The sequence below is a fragment of the Anoplolepis gracilipes genome, chromosome 1 (genome assembly GCF_047496725.1).
Source record: "Anoplolepis gracilipes chromosome 1, ASM4749672v1, whole genome shotgun sequence".
In the NCBI taxonomy this organism is placed as follows: domain Eukaryota; kingdom Metazoa; phylum Arthropoda; class Insecta; order Hymenoptera; family Formicidae; genus Anoplolepis; species Anoplolepis gracilipes.
This window is the reverse complement of record NC_132970.1, coordinates 13,010,276-13,029,453: the sequence shown is the minus strand read 5'-3', so window position 1 is coordinate 13,029,453 and position 19,178 is coordinate 13,010,276. Positions and strand designations below refer to the sequence as shown.

Sequence of the window (19,178 nt, the reverse complement as noted above, 5' to 3'; positions counted from 1 at the left end):
TTTGTCAAGTGGTATAAATATACATATAATATAATAATGAATAATATATTTCAAACATTCCCGATAATTTATAAAAAGCCGTTTTTTTTCTGTTTGTTTCTTTATTTCAAGTTATTATCTTTATACAAAATTGTAACACAATTATCTGCGTGTTTTTATTCGAAGTTTCATCGTTCTGGATAAATGCCAGTCGATGTTAGCAATTTACGCACTGCGGAAAATCGTAATTTTGTGAGGGCTTTGACGATCATAAAGTCATTCCTGCATCGAATACATATATATATATATGTGTGTGTGTGTGTGTGTGTGTGTGTGTGTGTGTGTGTATGTGTGTGTGTGTGTGTGTGTGTGTGTGTGTCCTATCATCGACGAGATATAATAATATCTCGTCGGTGATTCTACTAAATCACAGATAATGTGTTAAGTACATTTTTAGATAACATAACTGAAGAAGTTGGTCTTTCAGATCGTGTTTACTTTACATAAAAATTGAAAAAGAAATTATCAAGGATTGAATTATTAAAATTTTACATTATAATAACAATTATAGTTTCTAGGCATTTTTTATAATAATTTATTTTTATTTATGTAAATATGTTGCTTAAAAATAAAATTGAAAAATTGAGCTTTAATTTTTTACGCGCGACATATAAATTTTTTTATTTCATATAATAGACACTACAAGCCCTTTGATGTTTCTCAAGATAAAAAATTTTTTTAATTATTACTAAATTAATGCCAAGCTATGTTGCATATTCGATTAATTACTAAGAAACAATTGATGTAAATTTATAATTGTTAATTAACTTTTTCTCTATTAGATTATAAAGAAAAAAAATTGATAATCTATTACAATCAATGTGCATAGTTAATTATTATGCATTAGCCGAGATAGCAAGTTGAAACTGTATCAAGATTACTTATAAATATTCAAATAATGTCTTAGAGATTTAAATTGGAAAATCAAAAAGTGCAAATTCATATTAAAAAATATTTTGCATAGCATGTGTATCTTGTAAGATTTTTGACTGTAAAAGTTTTTTATTATAGTATAATATTAATGAAAGAAATATAGTTTATAAATATATAGTGAAAACAATATTTTGGGTCCAAAATATTAAAACTGAAATTCTATGTATTTTATTTTATGTATACGTATATGACTACTATTATAAATTTTTCATTCATAAAAAATGATGTGATCGTATTATATAAATTCATGCTCTAAATATTTATGTTGATTCATTCAGAAAGATTCTCAGTTTATGGATTAAAAATTGTGAGTGGGTACAGAAATTAAAAGAAAGTGTGATGGTAAGATAATGAAATGTATTTTTTAATTTTCGTCAAATTTATGTTTCTCATTTGATTTGACTTGATTTTCTGATCTTTTTTTAAATGATATTAATTCGTGCATATTTTGAATTAATGCTGATGATATATGTTTGAAAAAAAATGTAATTGTGCTAAAAAATTTTCATTTCCACTTATGTGCATATAATCAATGCTGTATACTTTTTTTTTATTAATATTGAATCTTTTTCAACTTACACAAAATACATAATTATAATTCCAGGCGCATTTTCAATCACTAATTGTAAAACGGTTTGTATATAATGATGTGAACATATTGAATTCCTCTTTAGATGTTATTACAGTATATGTAATAGTTAATATACTAAAGTAAGTTTAAAAACATAGACATCATACAATGGAATGGTATATTTTGAAATACAATGATTTCATAACTGTTTTGTAACAAATTAGAACTGTAATAATACATTAATCAGAATATAATATAGCTATGCCTTGATATTATATTCTATTAATAGGATGGTTTTTTAAGAAACTCTACTCTTTACTCATTCTTTGAAAAAAAGAAAATGTGTTCTTAAACAATTTTTGCAATATAAGTCATACACATAAAAAGAGCTATAATTTGTGATTTATATAGATTGTACGTGATAGAAGAAAATTATTTAAAAATTTGGCAAAGTCTCAATATATATGTCTGTATATCACATACATTACATCAAATTTTTTTGTAAAAGATAGTATTTAAAAGAGACACCGGGAATAAAATTTGATAAATTATCAGTTCACTGGCAGTTACATGGGGCAGTGTAAAGAAAGAAGTAAAAAAAAAGGCCCTTGTTTACATGTTTTTGAATTCACCAGAACCATTAGCGTTGAGCATGAGTATATTAGGATTTTCCTTTTCAAATGCAGTCGCGTCTCTACCTCCTGGTCTTTCCTCCTGTCCCCATTCTCCTAGAGTCCCATGCATCACATCCGGTTGTTCCTTCAGTTTTTGCTCCTCCTTCTGTGACATTACTCATGGTTTATGGTCAAAACACAAACACGAGTTAATTTTCAAGATTTATTGGATTAAATTAATCAACCTTTATATCACTCATGATATTTATAACAAATGCATTTTCTACAGCATATTGTCTTAAAGTATTAAAACATGAATAGCCATTAACCATATTCAACATTGCAGAGATGATTTTTAGTTTTGAATAAAGAAAACTATAATAATAACTTCATGACCAGCAGCAATTGACACAAAGGTGCAAGAAAAGATCATGTTGATTAGAAATGATTATTCATCATTATTGTTTTTCACAAACCTGTTTATCCTCCTGCGCAAACTTATCAAACATGTTCGCGTAAAGTTTCTTCTCTTTAGCTAATTGCTTCTTAATGAGGGAATTACAAATTGAGATTTGTTTAGACGCGGCCGTATTTTTCGGCTGTATTTTTAGAACCTGTTGGAAGTCTACAATAGCATCTTCAGGTGATGCAAGCTTAAGATGTGCTTGTCCTCTTCTGAACAAGGCCTTTTCATTCTCAGGATCTAATTCTAAGGCCTTAGTACACTGTTCTTTCACCAAAAGATTCTCATTGGTTTTTAAGTAACATAAAGCAAGATTTAAACGAGTCGTTAATGTCAGGTTGTCCTTTTCTTTTAAGAGATCTTCGAAATCTGATTTACTATCTAAATACGTGAAAACTTTTTGGTACATTTTAATAGCTAAATTGATTCTATCAGATGTAAAATATTTTGTTCCTTTTTCTTTCTGTATCTTTGCTTGTTCTATCTTTTCTGTTGGCTTCATTGACCATATACCTGTTTCCTGTAACAAATGATGAGCGATTAGTAAAGTTAAGGAAATTACAAAGTTATTAGAAAGATACTCTTATGCTATCTAGAAATAACAATTACCTTTTCAAGGTTCTTTAATTCTACTTCATATACCACATCTGCATTTGGTGGAATATTAAATTCAGAATTGCCATGTTCTTTAAATGCATATTTACTTTTAATTAAAAGTCTACATTTCTGTTTTCTTAAAAAATGTTTTAGTGCTATTTCTACACCCTCCACAATTCCCACAACTTCTCCTTCTCCAAGAGCGAATTCTACATCTCTCTCTTCGAACACTTGTCCATTATACTTTCCAACCAAATGTACTAAAAACATGTAAAAATTATTAAATACAGATAAGAATATATATAGCATAAATTTAAGTTTACTAAATGACGATACTAACTATTCACTTGGGTACCATCTTCTGGATTAGTATAAGCTTCTTCACTATTAACAATCACAAATCTTTCAATGCTTTTATCCTTATTTGGACTTAGATCTTCTCCTTGCCAATCAAGCAATTCAACCTAAAAAAATATATTAGAATTATAATTTATATATATATATATATAAAATAAAGATTTATATAAATAGTCCTTAATTAATTATTAATGTAATTAGAATGTTTCTGATATATATATAAACAACAAATTCTCTTAATATATTATATAAAGGCTTTTTTAAAAACTAGCAGATTATTTTGAACTATAATTTGCGATAGTTAATATTTATTTACATACACATATATATACTTACATATATATATATACTTATATATACATACATATATATACTTACTTCAAATTTTAGGGTAGCATCAGGTGGAATTATTGGTAGACTACCAGACTTGCCATAAGCATATTCGGGTGCACATGTCAGTATAGCAATTTCACCCTTTTTCATAGTAACTATACCAATGTCCCATGCTTTAATAACGCTGCCACGTCCAAGTTCGAATTTAAACGGTTTATCCCTGTCTCTGCTGGAATCAAATTTTGTTCCATCCAACAAGGTACCAGTATAATGAACTTTTGCTTTACAACCAAAAGTAGGAGTCTCATCTCCTTCTCCTTCCTTAATAATTTCCTTCAATACACCCCTGTTTTTTGTAGGTGACACATCTATCTCGGCCATTCTACAGATAAAAAGCAATTATTGAATGAAAAAAAAAAGCTTTTTCTCTTTCCGCAGAATAGAACTGTAATAATAATTAATGCTCGACTCCAGAGAACTATCTCGATGCATGTAAAGCGCGCGAATATAACCAGGAAATGACTCCGCAGGAAAAAGAAAAGAGGAAATTACGCAAAGAAATTATGTATAAAAATATATAAAATATATTAAGAAAAATACGTACTTTTTATGAAATGGAACACGTTCAAGCACTTGTTATTCTCTGCCCAAAACGAAATTACTTGCACGCGTCCCGGCGAGTGCGAGTGAATGCGAGACTATAATTCTACGTAATCGTGTTTCGAAGCACAAATCGATTTCATAGAATTTGCTAGAAAATTCGCCATCGGTGATACCAACAGTCGATAGTCGATGTGTCACATTCCAGAATTATGCAGATGAGGAATGATTTTCAGTTTATATTTAAAAGATTAGGTAATATTATTTGTCCATGTTTAGTCATTAATTTTAATTATTCTAAATTTAAGAATATATTTTATTTCTCTAAGAAAAAAAAATAAAAATAAATTTAAATAGTATAATTAAAGAAAAAAATGTTTAAATTTATATGCCTTTAAATATTATCTTACAATTAGATAATTAATAATTATTAATTTCTTATGTATATATTCAGGATTTATAATAAAATAGGCATCTCAAACAGTTTCTCCTTATATATATGTATATATATATATATATATAAATATTAGCAGATACCAACAATTAGTAATGTCGGTAGATTACGGCTCCCGCTCTCCCGCATCGACGCAAAAAGCTTTTTCTTGGTTGCGGCGTCTTTGATGGTGAGAATCCGAGTGAGAACTCGTCTTTAATTCGACGCGACTCAACCAATAGGAGGACCACTCCGTTCGTGCGGTATCGTACGCGTTTTACACCAATGCAGCGTCGAGCTACCTAAAATTTAGCGCGAACGGATCACGCAATTCCGCGTACATATCGGATGCGCCATATTTTGATTCCTTTGCGCGCTTTGCCTGGCATCTGCCATTACAATGGCGGCTGTATCCCGCCGTCGTCGCGAGTGTTTCTGATTGTGGAAGAGAAGCAGGAAGCGGGTTTAAACGATCGTGCGTCGTACGACAACCGCGCGGAATAATCACGATTGTTATTCGGAAAGTTGTACCGTTGCGTCGATCCTGGCCTCGCCGTTGTGTTGTATCGGCTCGCATCGGAATCACGTGAAGTAGCGATCTTAAGGTTACTGATAGCGATGTGCGGGAACCCGTTGCGATTTAGTTCGCCGAGTACTTTAGACCGCAGTTGAGGCTTGCCTGAATATAGCCCAGATTATAATATTTTGACTCTCCTTGCGATACAATGTCGACAAAATCGAACATGGCTGAGCGCTGTCGCATCTGCCTGAATGATCACGGTTGTATGACCGATATACATGACGAGAGTGTAGAAATCAAGTTCAAGGATCTGATCAAATGCACTTGTATCGATGTAGGTTTTTAGGATATATTTACTTTGATATTTCGCTGCACCGATCGAATTTGATACATTCAAACGCTATCCATTTTTGTTTAACGTAGATCCAGAATGAGGAAAATCTACCCAATCTTGTATGTCATGTATGCTTGTATAAGCTGGACATGTGGAGCGAATTCAAGGAACAATTTATACAATCTAATAAGATTCTCTTGGAACAGTTAGAAATGTCAGAAGCATCTGATATTTCTAGCCCTGTAAGTAAATTTTTATATATATATATATATATATATATATATATATATATTTTATATCATATTTTATTAGTTTAATATCTGATATTTCTAGCCCTGTAAGTAAATTTTTATATATATATATTTTATGTCATATTTTATTAGTTTAATATAATTTTAATTCATTTTTCATTTTTATCTCAGGTTAAGGATTCGCATAAAGATGATAGATGTGTAACAGAAAATATAAAAAGGAAACTTTTTAATAGAAGCGAAGATAATATTTCTGATAATGATAAGGTATTTTTTTACCTAAAGTTCGATAACTATTCAGTTGTGAATAATTATTCAGTTGTGTTTTGTAATAATATTATTTTTATATTAATCAATAACAATTTATTATATAAGATTTAGTTAAATACTTGACAGAATTATTGAGCTGTAATATCTAAGAATTACTTTGCCAACTATAAAACATAACCTGATTGCTTTTTTTATTTCAGAAAAAATCTAAAGTAAATAAATCTTCAACAGAGCTGACAAATGTTGATCGTAACACTGACCAATGTGTATTGGATACAATAAGCATATCAGATGAGAATGTTGAACCAACTTTGTCAAAAGATTCATCTCATAAAGTACTTGATGATAATAATACTAAAAAGGCTGCAGAAAATAACAGTGGAGAACATACAGAAAGTAAAGTATCTTCAGGACCAATGAGAGCTAGATTGTTACCTGCTAGACGCGGTAGAAATATCGAACGAAGAAAGGCGTCCACAAAGCGTTGGGTAGAGAGAAAAAAAGCGCTCTTGGCCGCGACAGGAGAGAATGTGTCTGATACAGATTCCATAATTTCTGATGACGCGCAATTATCGCCTGTGCAAAAGGCACGAGCGAAAAACAACGCGGATAAGGAAGCGGAAAGGCAAAAGAGAATTGCAAAAGTGCTAAAAAATCTAGAAATGAATCTCACGGAAAAATATACCAAGATTCGTGACGGCGACACAGACTCCGACACGCGTAGAACGAGATTGAGTACCTTGCAGCCGAATAAGAAAAATTCGCAATTAACTGATAAGAAAAACAGTACTGAGAAAAATATATCCTCTTTAGACAGTTCAATGGAACGAGAGAATTCTCCAGTTTCGTTAGCGGAAAATAATGTTACGACAGATGTTAACGTAAAGAAACCAGAATCACAAGTTGATGATGAAACGTTTACGCCGTACACGTTGAAATCCGAACTTGTGATCGGTGACGTTACATATGCCGTAACATCAATGTTGATTCTCGCAGATAAAGAAAACGCGAATAATTTAACGAAAGATAATTTAATTAAGGGTTTTAACGTTGACGAAAACAGTCGAGAGAAAAATACTGATATCATTGATGCAGTTCAGTTACGTAGAATAAATAATCCAGTGACATCTGATGCAAATAGCAAGTCAGTTACCACTGATAAATCTGTTGAAAGGTGTTTAAATATCGAGGTAGAGGGTAATGAATTGTCCATTTTGAGACGTGTACAAGTTGAATTGGCGGATTTTGTCCAAAAGGAAATGAGACACAGAATATTTGGTACAAATGATAGCGTAGCGAAAACATTATTTCCGGATAAGTTGGACGACGTCAGTGCAATTTCACGTCAAAAACTCGATCAAAAGTTGAAGGGTATAATAGAGAGAGCTATAAAGAAGAATATCGAGTCCTCCATCGTTAGACATGCAGAAGACACGTCCGGCTTCACGAGGGTCTCGCCGGCAGCTGCGAAGGCGGCTATGAATTTACCCGAATATCAACCGAAGGTCGTAATTAACCGTTTAGATATATCAAAAGAGAGTAAACCCTATCACATCAATAACCTTCACGTTTTGAAACAGGCCGCGCCAAGAGGGAGCAGTCAGGGCGGATTCATCAGCGTAACTTCTCGTAAACGTCAAATTGTACCGCCGATAAGGTATAATGACTACAACACCTCTGCGTTGGACTCCGAGTCCGACAAATCGGACGACATGGTTTCTCCTAAAGCATCCAAAACTTCGACTGTGCCTGCAAGAAAACACAGGAATTTAGCGACGAAAAAATCACCGGAGGCGAAAAGTCAGATCGTCACTCCTGTTACTCCTGTCACGCCTGTCACTCCTGTAACTCCTGTCACTTCTGTCAAACAGATAGAAAATAGTTCGATCGTCAAAGTTATGGATAATGGCGCTAAATGGACACCTGTCTTCGTCAAGCAAAATTCAACGAACGAACAAAAGGCCGATTACGAAGATACAATCAGGATAGAGGGTGCTATAAATGAGAATCATATATGCGGAGTATGCGCACTCACATTTAGCAGTCGCAAAGATGTAGAGGCGCATGTTCGTACTCACAAAGTGATGGCAAGCACTGCTGTTACGCACGTCAAAACGTTACAAAACGAAAATGCAGTAATGACACCGCCGCGACAAAAGCAGAAAATGATGCGTTGTAAGAGGTGTCACGAAATAGTCGAGGCTCGTTTAGTGAAGTCGCATATTTGTAAAACAGCGACAGATATTCACAAATGTTATGTCTGCAACTCCATGTTCCGGACGGAGAAGCTTCTCGTGCGACACTTGGAAAACCATGATCAATCGGAATTTAATATAGTAAACGCGATCGAGAATAAGAAGTCCACCACTACCGATGTGTCCCAGAAAACACAATCGGCAACGCCACAAGAAGATCAGAAAACTGAAACTGCGACGAAAGTGCAGAATTTGTTAACCGAAAAGAATGATCAATCTGACATCCAGTCTGACAAGGTAACCAGTACAGGTGTAAAACTCGATAGCGGAGAAACTATCAGAGAAAAGTCTAAGGAAACATATACTTGTTTCGTATGTGATAAAATATTCACGGACGAAGAAGTGTTGAAGGATCATTTGCAGAAACATTGCGATGATCTAAGCGAAGGGGAGCAGAGTAATAGCAAAGAACAACAGTACCAGTGTGCTATCTGTGGCAACACCCTGGAATCGGATCAAGCATTAGAAGAGCATGTCGGTAAACACTTGTTCGATGACGAAGACGATAATCCAAATTTGATTAGCATAAATCAGGATAATAAAAATAATAATGAAACGAAAGAAATGGAATCCTACTGTTGCGGTCAGTGCTCAGAATCGTTCGATTCAGAGATGTTGTTGGAGATGCATATGCAGGAGCATGAAGAAGAAGTTGCAATAGCAGCATGGGAAAAGCAAGGAATGAGAGTCATCAATCAGTATCAGTGTACACTTTGCAATGAACTGTTTGATGCACAAGAAGACTTGGCGGAACATTTGGACATTCACAATGCAAATGCTCAAGTATGTCAGTTATGTGACAAGCCGTTTCGCACATTGGAAGAATTGCAGGAACATGTTGCAACTCATTGATGTACAGTTTTATTATAACATTTTATCTCATGTATAGAGTAATGGGGATATTGTAAAATATTTTTTGGATGACGAAAATCTTAGCTGCTAAGATTGTAATTGTATGTAGCTATAGTTTAAAACGTTTATACAATTTACATGATTGTCACAAGATCTGCCAATAATGTACATGTAAATTGTGTTTTCTACAAAAGTACAGTCATACATTTAATTAGGAAGTTTGACAATTTTAGTTTGTCTTTACATATAACTTGTGTCTAAGAATATTATATAATTTATAAGATATATACAGTTTGTATATGCAATATCAATTTTTTCTTTGTATAAGATAAATTTGATTAGATTATTATGATTTAAATAAGATAAAACATTCTATTTACTTTATTATTTCAAAATATATAAATATGTTACTTTAATTTTAATTAAAAGCATTATTATAAGGCATAAGCTTTCATGGAAAATTCATATTTTAGAGAAAGAGAGAGAAAGAAGAATGTAAATATAGGATAGAAATTTTGAAAAGTTTATATTCTATTCTATAAACAAAAAAAAAGAGAGAACATAATTTTCAAAATATATTAATCATAAAATAATCTTATAAGAATAATGTGCATAATTAAAATCTCGTGTATATAATTGAAATTTTTGACATTTATAATAGTTGAAGATGTATGATAAAAATGTAATTTTTATAAAATATGATATAATTAAACAATTTGTATTCTATATGACATTTTTATCAATAAGTATGCATCATTAGTCAAGAATCTTTTTTTTAAAGAAATCTTATAAAAATAATGCTATATCATATAATTTTAACAAAAAGTAACAGACATATTTATTTTATATAAATAATTTCTTTTTCTTCTTTTTTTTTCTTTTCTCTTCGCGTATATAGTGGAAAATTATATATATATAATTATATATTATATATATATTATATATATATGTATATATATATAATATATATATAATTATATATATATATATATATATTTTGTAATATATCTGTAATATAACTCTCTCTACATATATTTTGAATATAAACTTTTTAAAAGAATAATATTATCTTTTTTTCTCCCTTTCTTTTATGAAAAATAAATATACTAGTAAAATATATTTTTTTCCCAAAAATATAAAAATATTTCTAATGTATATTCTGGAATATATATTTTGCATATAATTTGCATATAATTTTCTTTATAGTATATATAATATACTATATAAAGAAGAGAAATTAGTTTGTAAAATAAATACCTGTACAAGCATATCATTATTCTTATAAAATTACGTTTTTGTGACTAATGATGCGTGTGGATAGTAAATATGTCACATAAAATGTAAGTTTTGTCCGAGTTATTATATTTTATGAGAAACTATTTTTATCATATATATTTCTGGCTATGATAAATATCAATACCTTTTAATTCTATACATAAGATTTTCGTTTTCAAAACTTTTTAAAAAGTTATTAAGATTTTTTTAGAACTTTGAAGATGAATAAATTGGACAACTATTATTTTTTTCGATTTATGCACAATAAATAGAAAATAAAGAATTATAAGTTGTGTTAGTGGAAAATTAAGTAACATTTATTTTATTTTTGTGAATACTTCCATTTGTGATAGCGATTGAAGACAATTCTTTAAAAAGGAATCTAAAACAATTAATATGTGTATAATAATCCTACTGATAATGAGAAAAAAGCATTGTGTTTAGTTTTTTTTTAAATAAATTACTTAAAATAATGCTATATCATATAATTTTAACAAAAAGTAATATACATATTTATTTTATATAAATAATTTCTTTTTCTTCTTTTTTTTCTTTTCTCTTCGCGTATATAGTGGAAACCCACACAAAATGGTATTTAAAATACTGTGTATATTAATGACATACTAAAGTTTTGTTAAATATAATAGTATCTAATATAATATATATGATTTAATGCATATATATAAATAAATATGTTGCGATATATTTTGTTTAAAGTATTGTACTTCTTAAATTAATAAACTTGCTATTTCACTTGAGGAATGACTGACATTTGGTTCTTTCTATAAATAACGTTTGTTTTCTCCTTTTTCTCTCTTTGTGCATAAAAGATTTTTCATAAGTATTTTATGTACATCAATGCTTGTCTATATAATCCAAATCATGTTATAATACAATTTATGTACATAAAATTACTGATCAAATTTTTTACTCTGACCACATTTTTTCCTATTTCCTTTTATACTATTCAAATCATATACTTAATTCGCATGTATATCAATATATGAATGTGAATATTCTTGTGTTTTAAAAATAATTTATCCCGTAGAAACTAATAAGAAAATAATCAAATTAATGCTACTATAGTTACTGACATGATAAATATGTACAAATGACAAATACAAATCTGATAAAGTTTTTTTTAGAAAATATAAGTAATAAGTAATTTCCATTAAGATTTAATTAATTAAAAATAAATTATTCTAAAGATTTTTCAGTTTAGTTAACAATTTGATATAAAAATAGTTTTTATTTATATAATATTTTGATTTTATCGATTTAGTATATCAGTGCAATGAATTTAGCTATTGTGAATTAAATTACAAATAATTACATTTTTAGTGCTAACGAAAAAGATTGTCCTAAATTTCGTCTCTGTGTGTGTGTGTGTGTGTGTGTGTGTGTGTATGTGTGTGCGTGCGCGCGCGTGTGCGTGTGTGTGCGTGCGCGCGCGTGTGCGTGTGCGTGCGTGCGCGCGCGTGTGATTATTATTATATAGTATTATAGTATAATAATAAAAATTATACTATTTATCATTATATTTACTAATATGATAACTGGACAAAATGTTTTATGTATAAGTCATTTATTAAACATACATAATAAATTTTATACACAAGACAGGGTCTGTTTAACAACTCTGTATAAAGTTGTGAACCCTTCACAAAAGTAATTTAGAGGGCTAATAAATGAATGATTATAAAAAAATTAGACTGAATTGAAAAAGAAAATTTTACTATATTCTACGATATTTACATAAATATTGTGTACATAGACACAATGTATTCACAATGCATATTTAGTTTCATCAATAATCATAAATCAAATATCCCTATGACTCTGCAGCTAACACATTAGATAACTCATTAAAGAAATATTTTACGAAAAAATTGATTTTTGGAAGTAAAGTGTTAGCTACATTGATTTTTACATGATTTCTGCAGAGTAGCTTCTTAGGATTTTATGCATTTAGTTTCAGAAAAATTAATTTCACATTTGATACATGTGTAGGGTATTTGATAGATATTATTACACTTATTAATGTAATAATGGTTAATACGAGATATTTCTATATACTTTTTACGATGTGTTATAATTGATCCTTTGTGTGAAATATACAAGAGAGAAATCATATTTTTTAAATAATAATAAAATATCTAAATTTTTCTCATGCGAATAATTCTCTAATATTATCAAATTTATATATAATTTATATAGAAACACAAGTTATTATGTACACATAACATACTTTAGATGAAAATATTTGTATCAATTCAACATAATATTTATAATTCATTGATATATTTGTTTTTTGCCAAATTATCTTAATTATTAAATATAATTAAATGGAACAAGCATCAATTTCTGGGTCCCGCAAATTCTTTTTTTTTATATACCATATATTAATTTTATACTCATTTAAAGTAATGTTCTGTATAGTTTATGTGTTCACATATTTTAAATACTCCAACACTTTAAATTCATTAAATGGTAATAACTTTATGTATTGCTATACTCTTATGTCTATTATGTACAATGACACCATTTAGATAGACATTAGATTTTAATAGTATTTTTTTAATAACAATAAATTAAATAGAACTCTTGTCGCATCAGCCAAAAACTTATTAGTAGCAACAATGAGCTGTAAAATGTATGATTGTACAATATTCCAATATCTAAACTTGCTATACACATCATATGCGTGTAATCCATGTTTATCCATTGAAATTAACTAATGAAGGATTTTGATTCTAACCTAGCTATCTAAAAACAAATTTCATTTTATGAGTAAAAGGAGCTACCTTTTTGCATAAGAAGCTATTCATTTAAATTAACTCCGCTAGTTGTCTCTAATGCGGAGGAAAGATCTCGAAACAAAATCATTTATACAATTTGTAAATGCAAACAATTTAGGATTAAGTTTTTGACTTTAAAATGTTGTGATTCGTTTTTTTTCTATATTCATTCACCATTAATTTCTCTTCTAATTTCGCGTTGCGAAATTTCATATTCCGTGAATTACAACTCAACAACAGCGAAGAGAAGCGAAACGCAATTTTTGTTCTTCGCGCAAAGGTTACATATTTAAGTAACTAACGAACTTGTGGATTTGGCTTTATATTAGTTAATCTATTGCGACACCAAGTCTACATAATTTGCCGGATAGAGACCCACTTTACCGTCCTTTCTTCCTTTACACCATCCTTGTTCATCTTCGTCTTCTAGTTTTTCGAATACATCTCCTGAAAAGTTGTAAAAATTCAATATATATGATATTAAGTAATTATATTAAAGAATTATATATAATAATTATATCAAACAATTGTCAGTTGATTTTTAAATTATTCTAATCCTATTATATTAATGTCAGAAATAACAAGACAATCGTATCCCTGTTTTTAGATATAGAAAATAATGTCATATCAATTATATTATGCATATAAATCAAATTAAACCGATGACATTTTGCGAAACATTTTATGTAGGTACCTTGCTTAAAACTAAGTTCGTCCGCCTCGGCTCCTTCGTAATCGTATAACGCTCGTACGGGAACTCCTGGTTCTCCATTGTCAACCAATGGCTCACCACCATCTTCGTCCCATTCCTCTTCTTCGAATGGATTTGACTCTTGTTTGGCGTTAGTACCGTTACTGCAATCATCATTCATTTCACACGTTTCTTACTAGTTAGATAAAGAGCTTTATACGAGCCGCTTAACAAACTTACGTAATAGTCGCAGTCCTGTTGACGTTATCGCTTTCGTTGTTCTTCTCTGAAGATTGCTTGCCCGAACTTATTGTGTCAGTTTTGCTATCTCCATGATTGCTGTCCGCTGATATTACACGGCCGGCGGACTTCGATTTTGATTTGTTGTTGACCGGTGGAAATTCCTGTTGTGTAGAAATATATTAGATACGTCTCAATAAAATTCATATAGTGCGTAACCGCGTGATATAGATGCACGAATTTCTTTCGATGAAAATGCCATGCGTGCAACCAAATGTTTCATATGGTTTGAGAGCCGATTGTTGCAAATATTTAATTAGCATGCCAATGATGCATGTGCGATTTCATTAAAGCCCTCGCTATTTCACTGTGTCTATCTTCTCAATAATCTTGCATTGTCAAGAAAAAATTGATTCAATGTTCTATGTCTTCTCGTAGTGAGCAGTGCTCACTTGACAATAGTAAAAAATTTATATATTTTATAAAGAAGATAGACTATCATTGTATGTACATTGTCTATAGTTTTATTACAATTTACAAGTTTAAAAAGTGCATATTTACAAAGCACAATGAGGCTCGAAAATTGCGATTTTTTTAGATGAATTCTAACAGTTAATATGACAAGAATTCTATATAGACAGATTATATGAATTATGAGTGGTTAAAATAACGTTACTTTAATTTTCTTAGTCACAGATGTCATTATTGTTATTGATGAAAGAGACATTTTTTTAACAAGATATCCTTGAACGATATAATTCAACTCTGATGACTATGTACAAAGTTTTATATCATGCAAGAAATTAATGTATAGAATGATCTATAACCATCGCATTTTCTTTGGTACTTTCTTCTTTCTTCTTCATAAATATTTCATTAAATGTCTATATGTATAAGTTTGTGATTTCCATTAAATATCCATTTCGATCATTAGTAAGTTAAATTAAAATACTATTAGATTATAATTTATATTAGAGTATATAAACGCATATTTAGAAGTTTATAAAAGAAAGTACGACAGTCTTCGTATAGTCTAGTTTATAATTCTTCTATCTATTCGCGAACTTAATTCCATATTACATTTCCCTTGTTTAAATCCATATGTAATACGACACTTTCATAGTAATATCATATTTTTAAGCATGTGGAACATGCAAATGTGTCGCATGTGATTTTTAACAATCGGTTGCAGGCATATATGACTTACTGTTAAGCTCGATGTGATTTATATTTATTCTAATAATATTATAATTATCCATACCGTATATCATGAATAAGATAATAAGCATCTTGAAAGGAGTCAATTTACAAACTTTCGAGGATTGCAAAATTTTTCTATCAAATCTAAATCTAGTTAAGAACGATTATTAAATTATATACAATGCTTTGATCTACTATTTTTGTTACAATAACATTTTCTTATCTTATAAAATATATCATTCAGATAAGAATAAACGCGCTAAGATTCAGCTATTTTATACAGACAGTTTTAGAATAATCTTTCCTCCCCATAATACGATACAAATATCATTGTTTTGTATTGCAAAAAGATGTGTACGTTCATAAAATAATTGAAAAATATAATCTCCTTTTGAATGGTGTGTAATCTTGTAATCTTTTATGATTTATATTCTGTTTTTGCCACTTTGTGTGTTGCCTCAATAGTTTGTAAATTCGTTCCTTCTATATCTGCCACCCAAGGGAGGAGGCTGTCCGTGTTCACCTTTAGGCAGAAATCCGTGCGATTACGTGCGAGCACAAGCGCGGAGCGGATTTACGGTTAATTCTGTTAAGCCGACTAAGAGCTAGAAGCTGAGAAAGGAAACCCATCTTGGATGACCTCGCGACCAGCTGGGACATTCGCATTAAAAGCTGTCGCGTGCTTGCCTAACCGGTGATGACCTCTCGATCGTCTCAACGTAGCCGATCGAAACGAATCATAGTCGGATGGGTAGGCCGTACGGGTATTGGATGTGTTCAACAATTATAAAATGAGATTGCGGGCGACGCGTGCCGTGTGTGTAACGTGTAAACAAAAACTTTACATGCAGATCCTCGCCGACCGGGCGTTGATTGATGAGTGTGATGGAGCCTGCCGGGAGCGCCTCCTTCGACTTCGAGCCCTTCGTGATCTCGCGGAACTCCTCTGTGTAGTCCTGCATAATAGCAACGTCCCAAAACAATCACATGCATGCATTCCGGAAAATTGTCATGGGTTTCTCCTCTCTCCCTCTCTATCTTTCTTTGCAATTTTATATTTTCTTTTCATTTTTTAATATTAAGAATATGTTAATATTTTATATCTTTGTATGGGAATTTTAAATATTGTTTAAGTCTCAGATTAAAAAAAAGTCGAGACGAGAGAGGCTACGGTGTGGGTTTGGCGTTATTCTGGCAATGAGTTTAACCATTGATACAGTGTGCGCTGACGGGGGACAGAGGCACATATAACATCATTTCAACAAAAGACGTAATTGATTGTAATAACGAAACACATCTTTTTGGGATGTAAGCTTTTTTTTTTATATAAGTTAATTAAACTAAAAAATGTTGATAAGAGATATCGTGACAATGTTTATAACCCATGATCAGTATAAAATGATGATGATTAACGAGTTCGCGTTATGTACAACGATTGGGTATACAAATTTTATAAATTGATAAGATATCACTCTTTTTTCAGGAAAATGTCGCGCTCCTAAATGATATAATAAGATAAATGTAAGATTACAAGTTAGAAGCTTGAAACTCAAGAAGACAAAACATTATCGTATAAGCGAAGTCTTCTCGGAAGCGCGACTGCATTACAAAAGCGTTATTTTTATTTAATTATTATATGATACAATTTAACGACACAACGGTAAGTTATAAGGGAATAAAAAACGCTGATTAAGAGTATGTCTGTTCGCCTCTCTTCAAGTGTGTAAGATCTTTTATTTATTATTTTAGCGCGAATTATTATTCTCATTTTATATTGTCTATTATAAAAAAAATCTAAAGTACTTTACTTAAATATTATTTTGATACGGATAATTTACTTTTCTCTTAGTAAAGCTTTATTTTCTAACAATATCGATATATTTATATTCTACATGTTAATTATTTTTAAAAACTAGTAGCAAAGATTATTGTATTCTTTGTTGGACCGAATGTATCAGAAATGAAAGAATATACGGTGAGGCGCACATAACGATCAACGAGTAAAATTATTATAAAATAAAGGGAAGAGCTATAGAGTAATATTCAGTCCACGCTACAGCTATATATTTTCTAACAATAGATCTTCAACCACGAGCAGGGCTTTTTCATGCGACAGTATAGAGATTTTGTAGTGCATAGAAAGACAAGCGTAAGCGAATTTACCTCGAACTGCGGCCAATTCATAGCCATATTTACTCCATGATTATTAGACCACCACTTGAGATCTTTCTCGTGGTCGGCGTTATTTATCGTGTGATAAAATTCCTCGTATATCTGTGGAAGCCTGAAAATAATAACCCGTAAAATAATAACGATAAGGTGATACGTAACGGTTTTTTATATTTATCAGATTTAGCAGAAATGGTGATTTCAATTTCACCAGTTTTATTATTTAATTTAAATTATTCTCAACTAAATTGATTAAATGATGATGACTGAGAGTCCATAAACAATATTGATTATGATAGACGATCAAATCATATTTATGCAATAATATATAAAATAATTTTTGTAGAAAAAATAATGAAAAAGGACTTACACTGGATCCTGCGATACGTTCAGACATTTGTGAATGCCGAAGAGGACGTCCTTGAAAAACTGTAGTCGCTGCGCCTCCATTTCCTGGCACTTCTCAAACACTTGCGTCATGTCTTCCATGTACTTTGGATTGTATTGATTGATTTCTTGAAGCGCTGCTTCGTACTTCTCCTTCGCCTTTTGCACTTCCTCTTTCGTTTTTTGCACTCGGTCCTGCATTTTCTTCACCTGTTAAAAGAGACAAGAAATATATTTAGAAATCTTATAAAGAGCTTTTTTAATATTGGCTTGAAGGTAAAGACTTTGATCGGTGTCACGAAATACAGTTTAATAATTTGAAGCTTTTAAAGCAGCTTTAAACTTTATGATGGTAAAAGTTTATAAAAGTATGCTTCGTGTATATATAATATATTAAAACTACCTTTTTCATTTTTCATGCAATTTACATTCCTCGACATAATGATTATCACGCGACACTCTAACAGATTATTACGTTATTTTACAAAGTTTGAATTCTACAAATGTTAATTCAAATAATTTTTAATTGATAATCCCAATTCTTTACCTTCAAATTTATCTAGCCCATCGCCAAAAAGCTACAAAAGTTACTTTTTTTGCTATATTAAGCATAAAGGGAGGAGACAAAATATATATAACAATTTTCATATGTCAAAAAAATGTGCAAAAAAATATATAAAATATTCTGGCTATTAACATCAAATACATATATATATTCTGGCTATTAACATCAAATTACATATTATTTAATCTACTTATACGTGTTTATTTCGTCATGCAACTACATGTCAATAACGTACAAACTAATAGCCGGTTCTCTATAACAATAAAATTATCTAATAATAACTATCTAATATGCATTCTAAAGAAATTCTCATATTAATGCTAAACTGTATTGTTACATCTCTCAGAGAATTCAAAAACGTGTATTTATTGTCAAAATATAAAATATAAAATAAAATTTTACGTATAATCTTTTAACATAAAAATTTCAAG

General features: G+C 30.4%; 3 protein-coding genes across 9 annotated transcripts in view; 1 reads left to right on the top strand and 2 right to left on the bottom strand.

Moving 5' to 3' along the window:
- Positions 1–1,471: 1,471 nt before the first annotated feature.
- Fkbp59 (FK506-binding protein 59kD) lies at positions 1,472–4,675 on the bottom strand. The gene is made up of 6 exons (XM_072887480.1): positions 4,512–4,675; positions 3,953–4,289; positions 3,558–3,681; positions 3,230–3,477; positions 2,634–3,140; positions 1,472–2,323 (listed from the first exon to the last, which is right to left on the bottom strand). The coding sequence occupies exons 2-6, from the start codon at positions 4,286–4,288 to the stop codon at positions 2,156–2,158; spliced, it is 1,383 nt and encodes a 460-aa protein (XP_072743581.1). The 5' UTR covers position 4,289; positions 4,512–4,675; the 3' UTR covers positions 1,472–2,155.
- Positions 4,676–5,101: 426 nt separating this feature from the next.
- LOC140663366 (uncharacterized) lies at positions 5,102–9,790 on the top strand. 2 transcript variants are annotated; one of them, XM_072887468.1, is made up of 5 exons: positions 5,104–5,794; positions 5,884–6,036; positions 6,217–6,312; positions 6,516–7,820; positions 7,896–9,790. In XM_072887468.1, the coding sequence occupies exons 1-5, from the start codon at positions 5,666–5,668 to the stop codon at positions 9,420–9,422; spliced, it is 3,210 nt and encodes a 1,069-aa protein (XP_072743569.1). In that variant the 5' UTR covers positions 5,104–5,665; the 3' UTR covers positions 9,423–9,790. The 2 variants fall into 2 exon arrangements, with proteins under 2 accessions (XP_072743561.1, XP_072743569.1); XM_072887460.1 differs by having other exon boundaries at positions 5,102–5,794; positions 6,516–9,790.
- Positions 9,791–12,414: 2,624 nt separating this feature from the next.
- Synd (protein kinase C and casein kinase substrate in neurons protein Synd) overlaps positions 12,415–19,178 on the bottom strand; it is a 53,707-nt gene continuing 46,943 nt past the window's right edge. For 5 of the 6 annotated variants that reach the window (XM_072901610.1, XM_072901720.1, XM_072901812.1 and 2 more), the window contains 6 exons: positions 18,166–18,392; positions 17,790–17,910; positions 16,472–16,582; positions 14,427–14,590; positions 14,190–14,350; positions 12,415–13,942 (listed from right to left, as the gene is read on the bottom strand). In XM_072901610.1, the coding sequence (XP_072757711.1) occupies positions 13,830–13,942; positions 14,190–14,350; positions 14,427–14,590; positions 16,472–16,582; positions 17,790–17,910; positions 18,166–18,392 (897 nt within the window). In that variant the 3' untranslated portion in view covers positions 12,415–13,829. The remainder of the gene's footprint in view (positions 13,943–14,189; positions 14,351–14,426; positions 14,591–16,471; positions 16,583–17,789; positions 17,911–18,165; positions 18,393–19,178) is intronic. The other variant, XM_072901985.1, reaches the window with a different exon arrangement.

Bases quoted from the DNA above. Each gene is read 5' to 3' on its own strand.
- Fkbp59 (XM_072887480.1), bottom strand. From the start codon at position 4,288: ATGGCCGAGATAGATGTGTCACCTACAAAAAACAGGGGTGTATTGAAG. The intron at 3,682-3,952 runs GTAAGTATATAT...ATATTTTTTTAG, and splicing joins ATGCTACCCTAAAATTTGAA to GTTGAATTGCTTGATTGGCA. The intron at 3,141-3,229 runs GTAATTGTTATT...CATTTGTTACAG, and splicing joins AATTAAAGAACCTTGAAAAG to GAAACAGGTATATGGTCAAT.
- LOC140663366 (XM_072887460.1), top strand. From the start codon at position 5,666: ATGTCGACAAAATCGAACATGGCTGAGCGCTGTCGCATCTGCCTGAAT. The intron at 5,795-5,883 runs GTAGGTTTTTAG...TGTTTAACGTAG, and splicing joins TCAAATGCACTTGTATCGAT to ATCCAGAATGAGGAAAATCT. The intron at 6,313-6,515 runs GTATTTTTTTAC...TTTTTATTTCAG, and splicing joins ATATTTCTGATAATGATAAG to AAAAAATCTAAAGTAAATAA.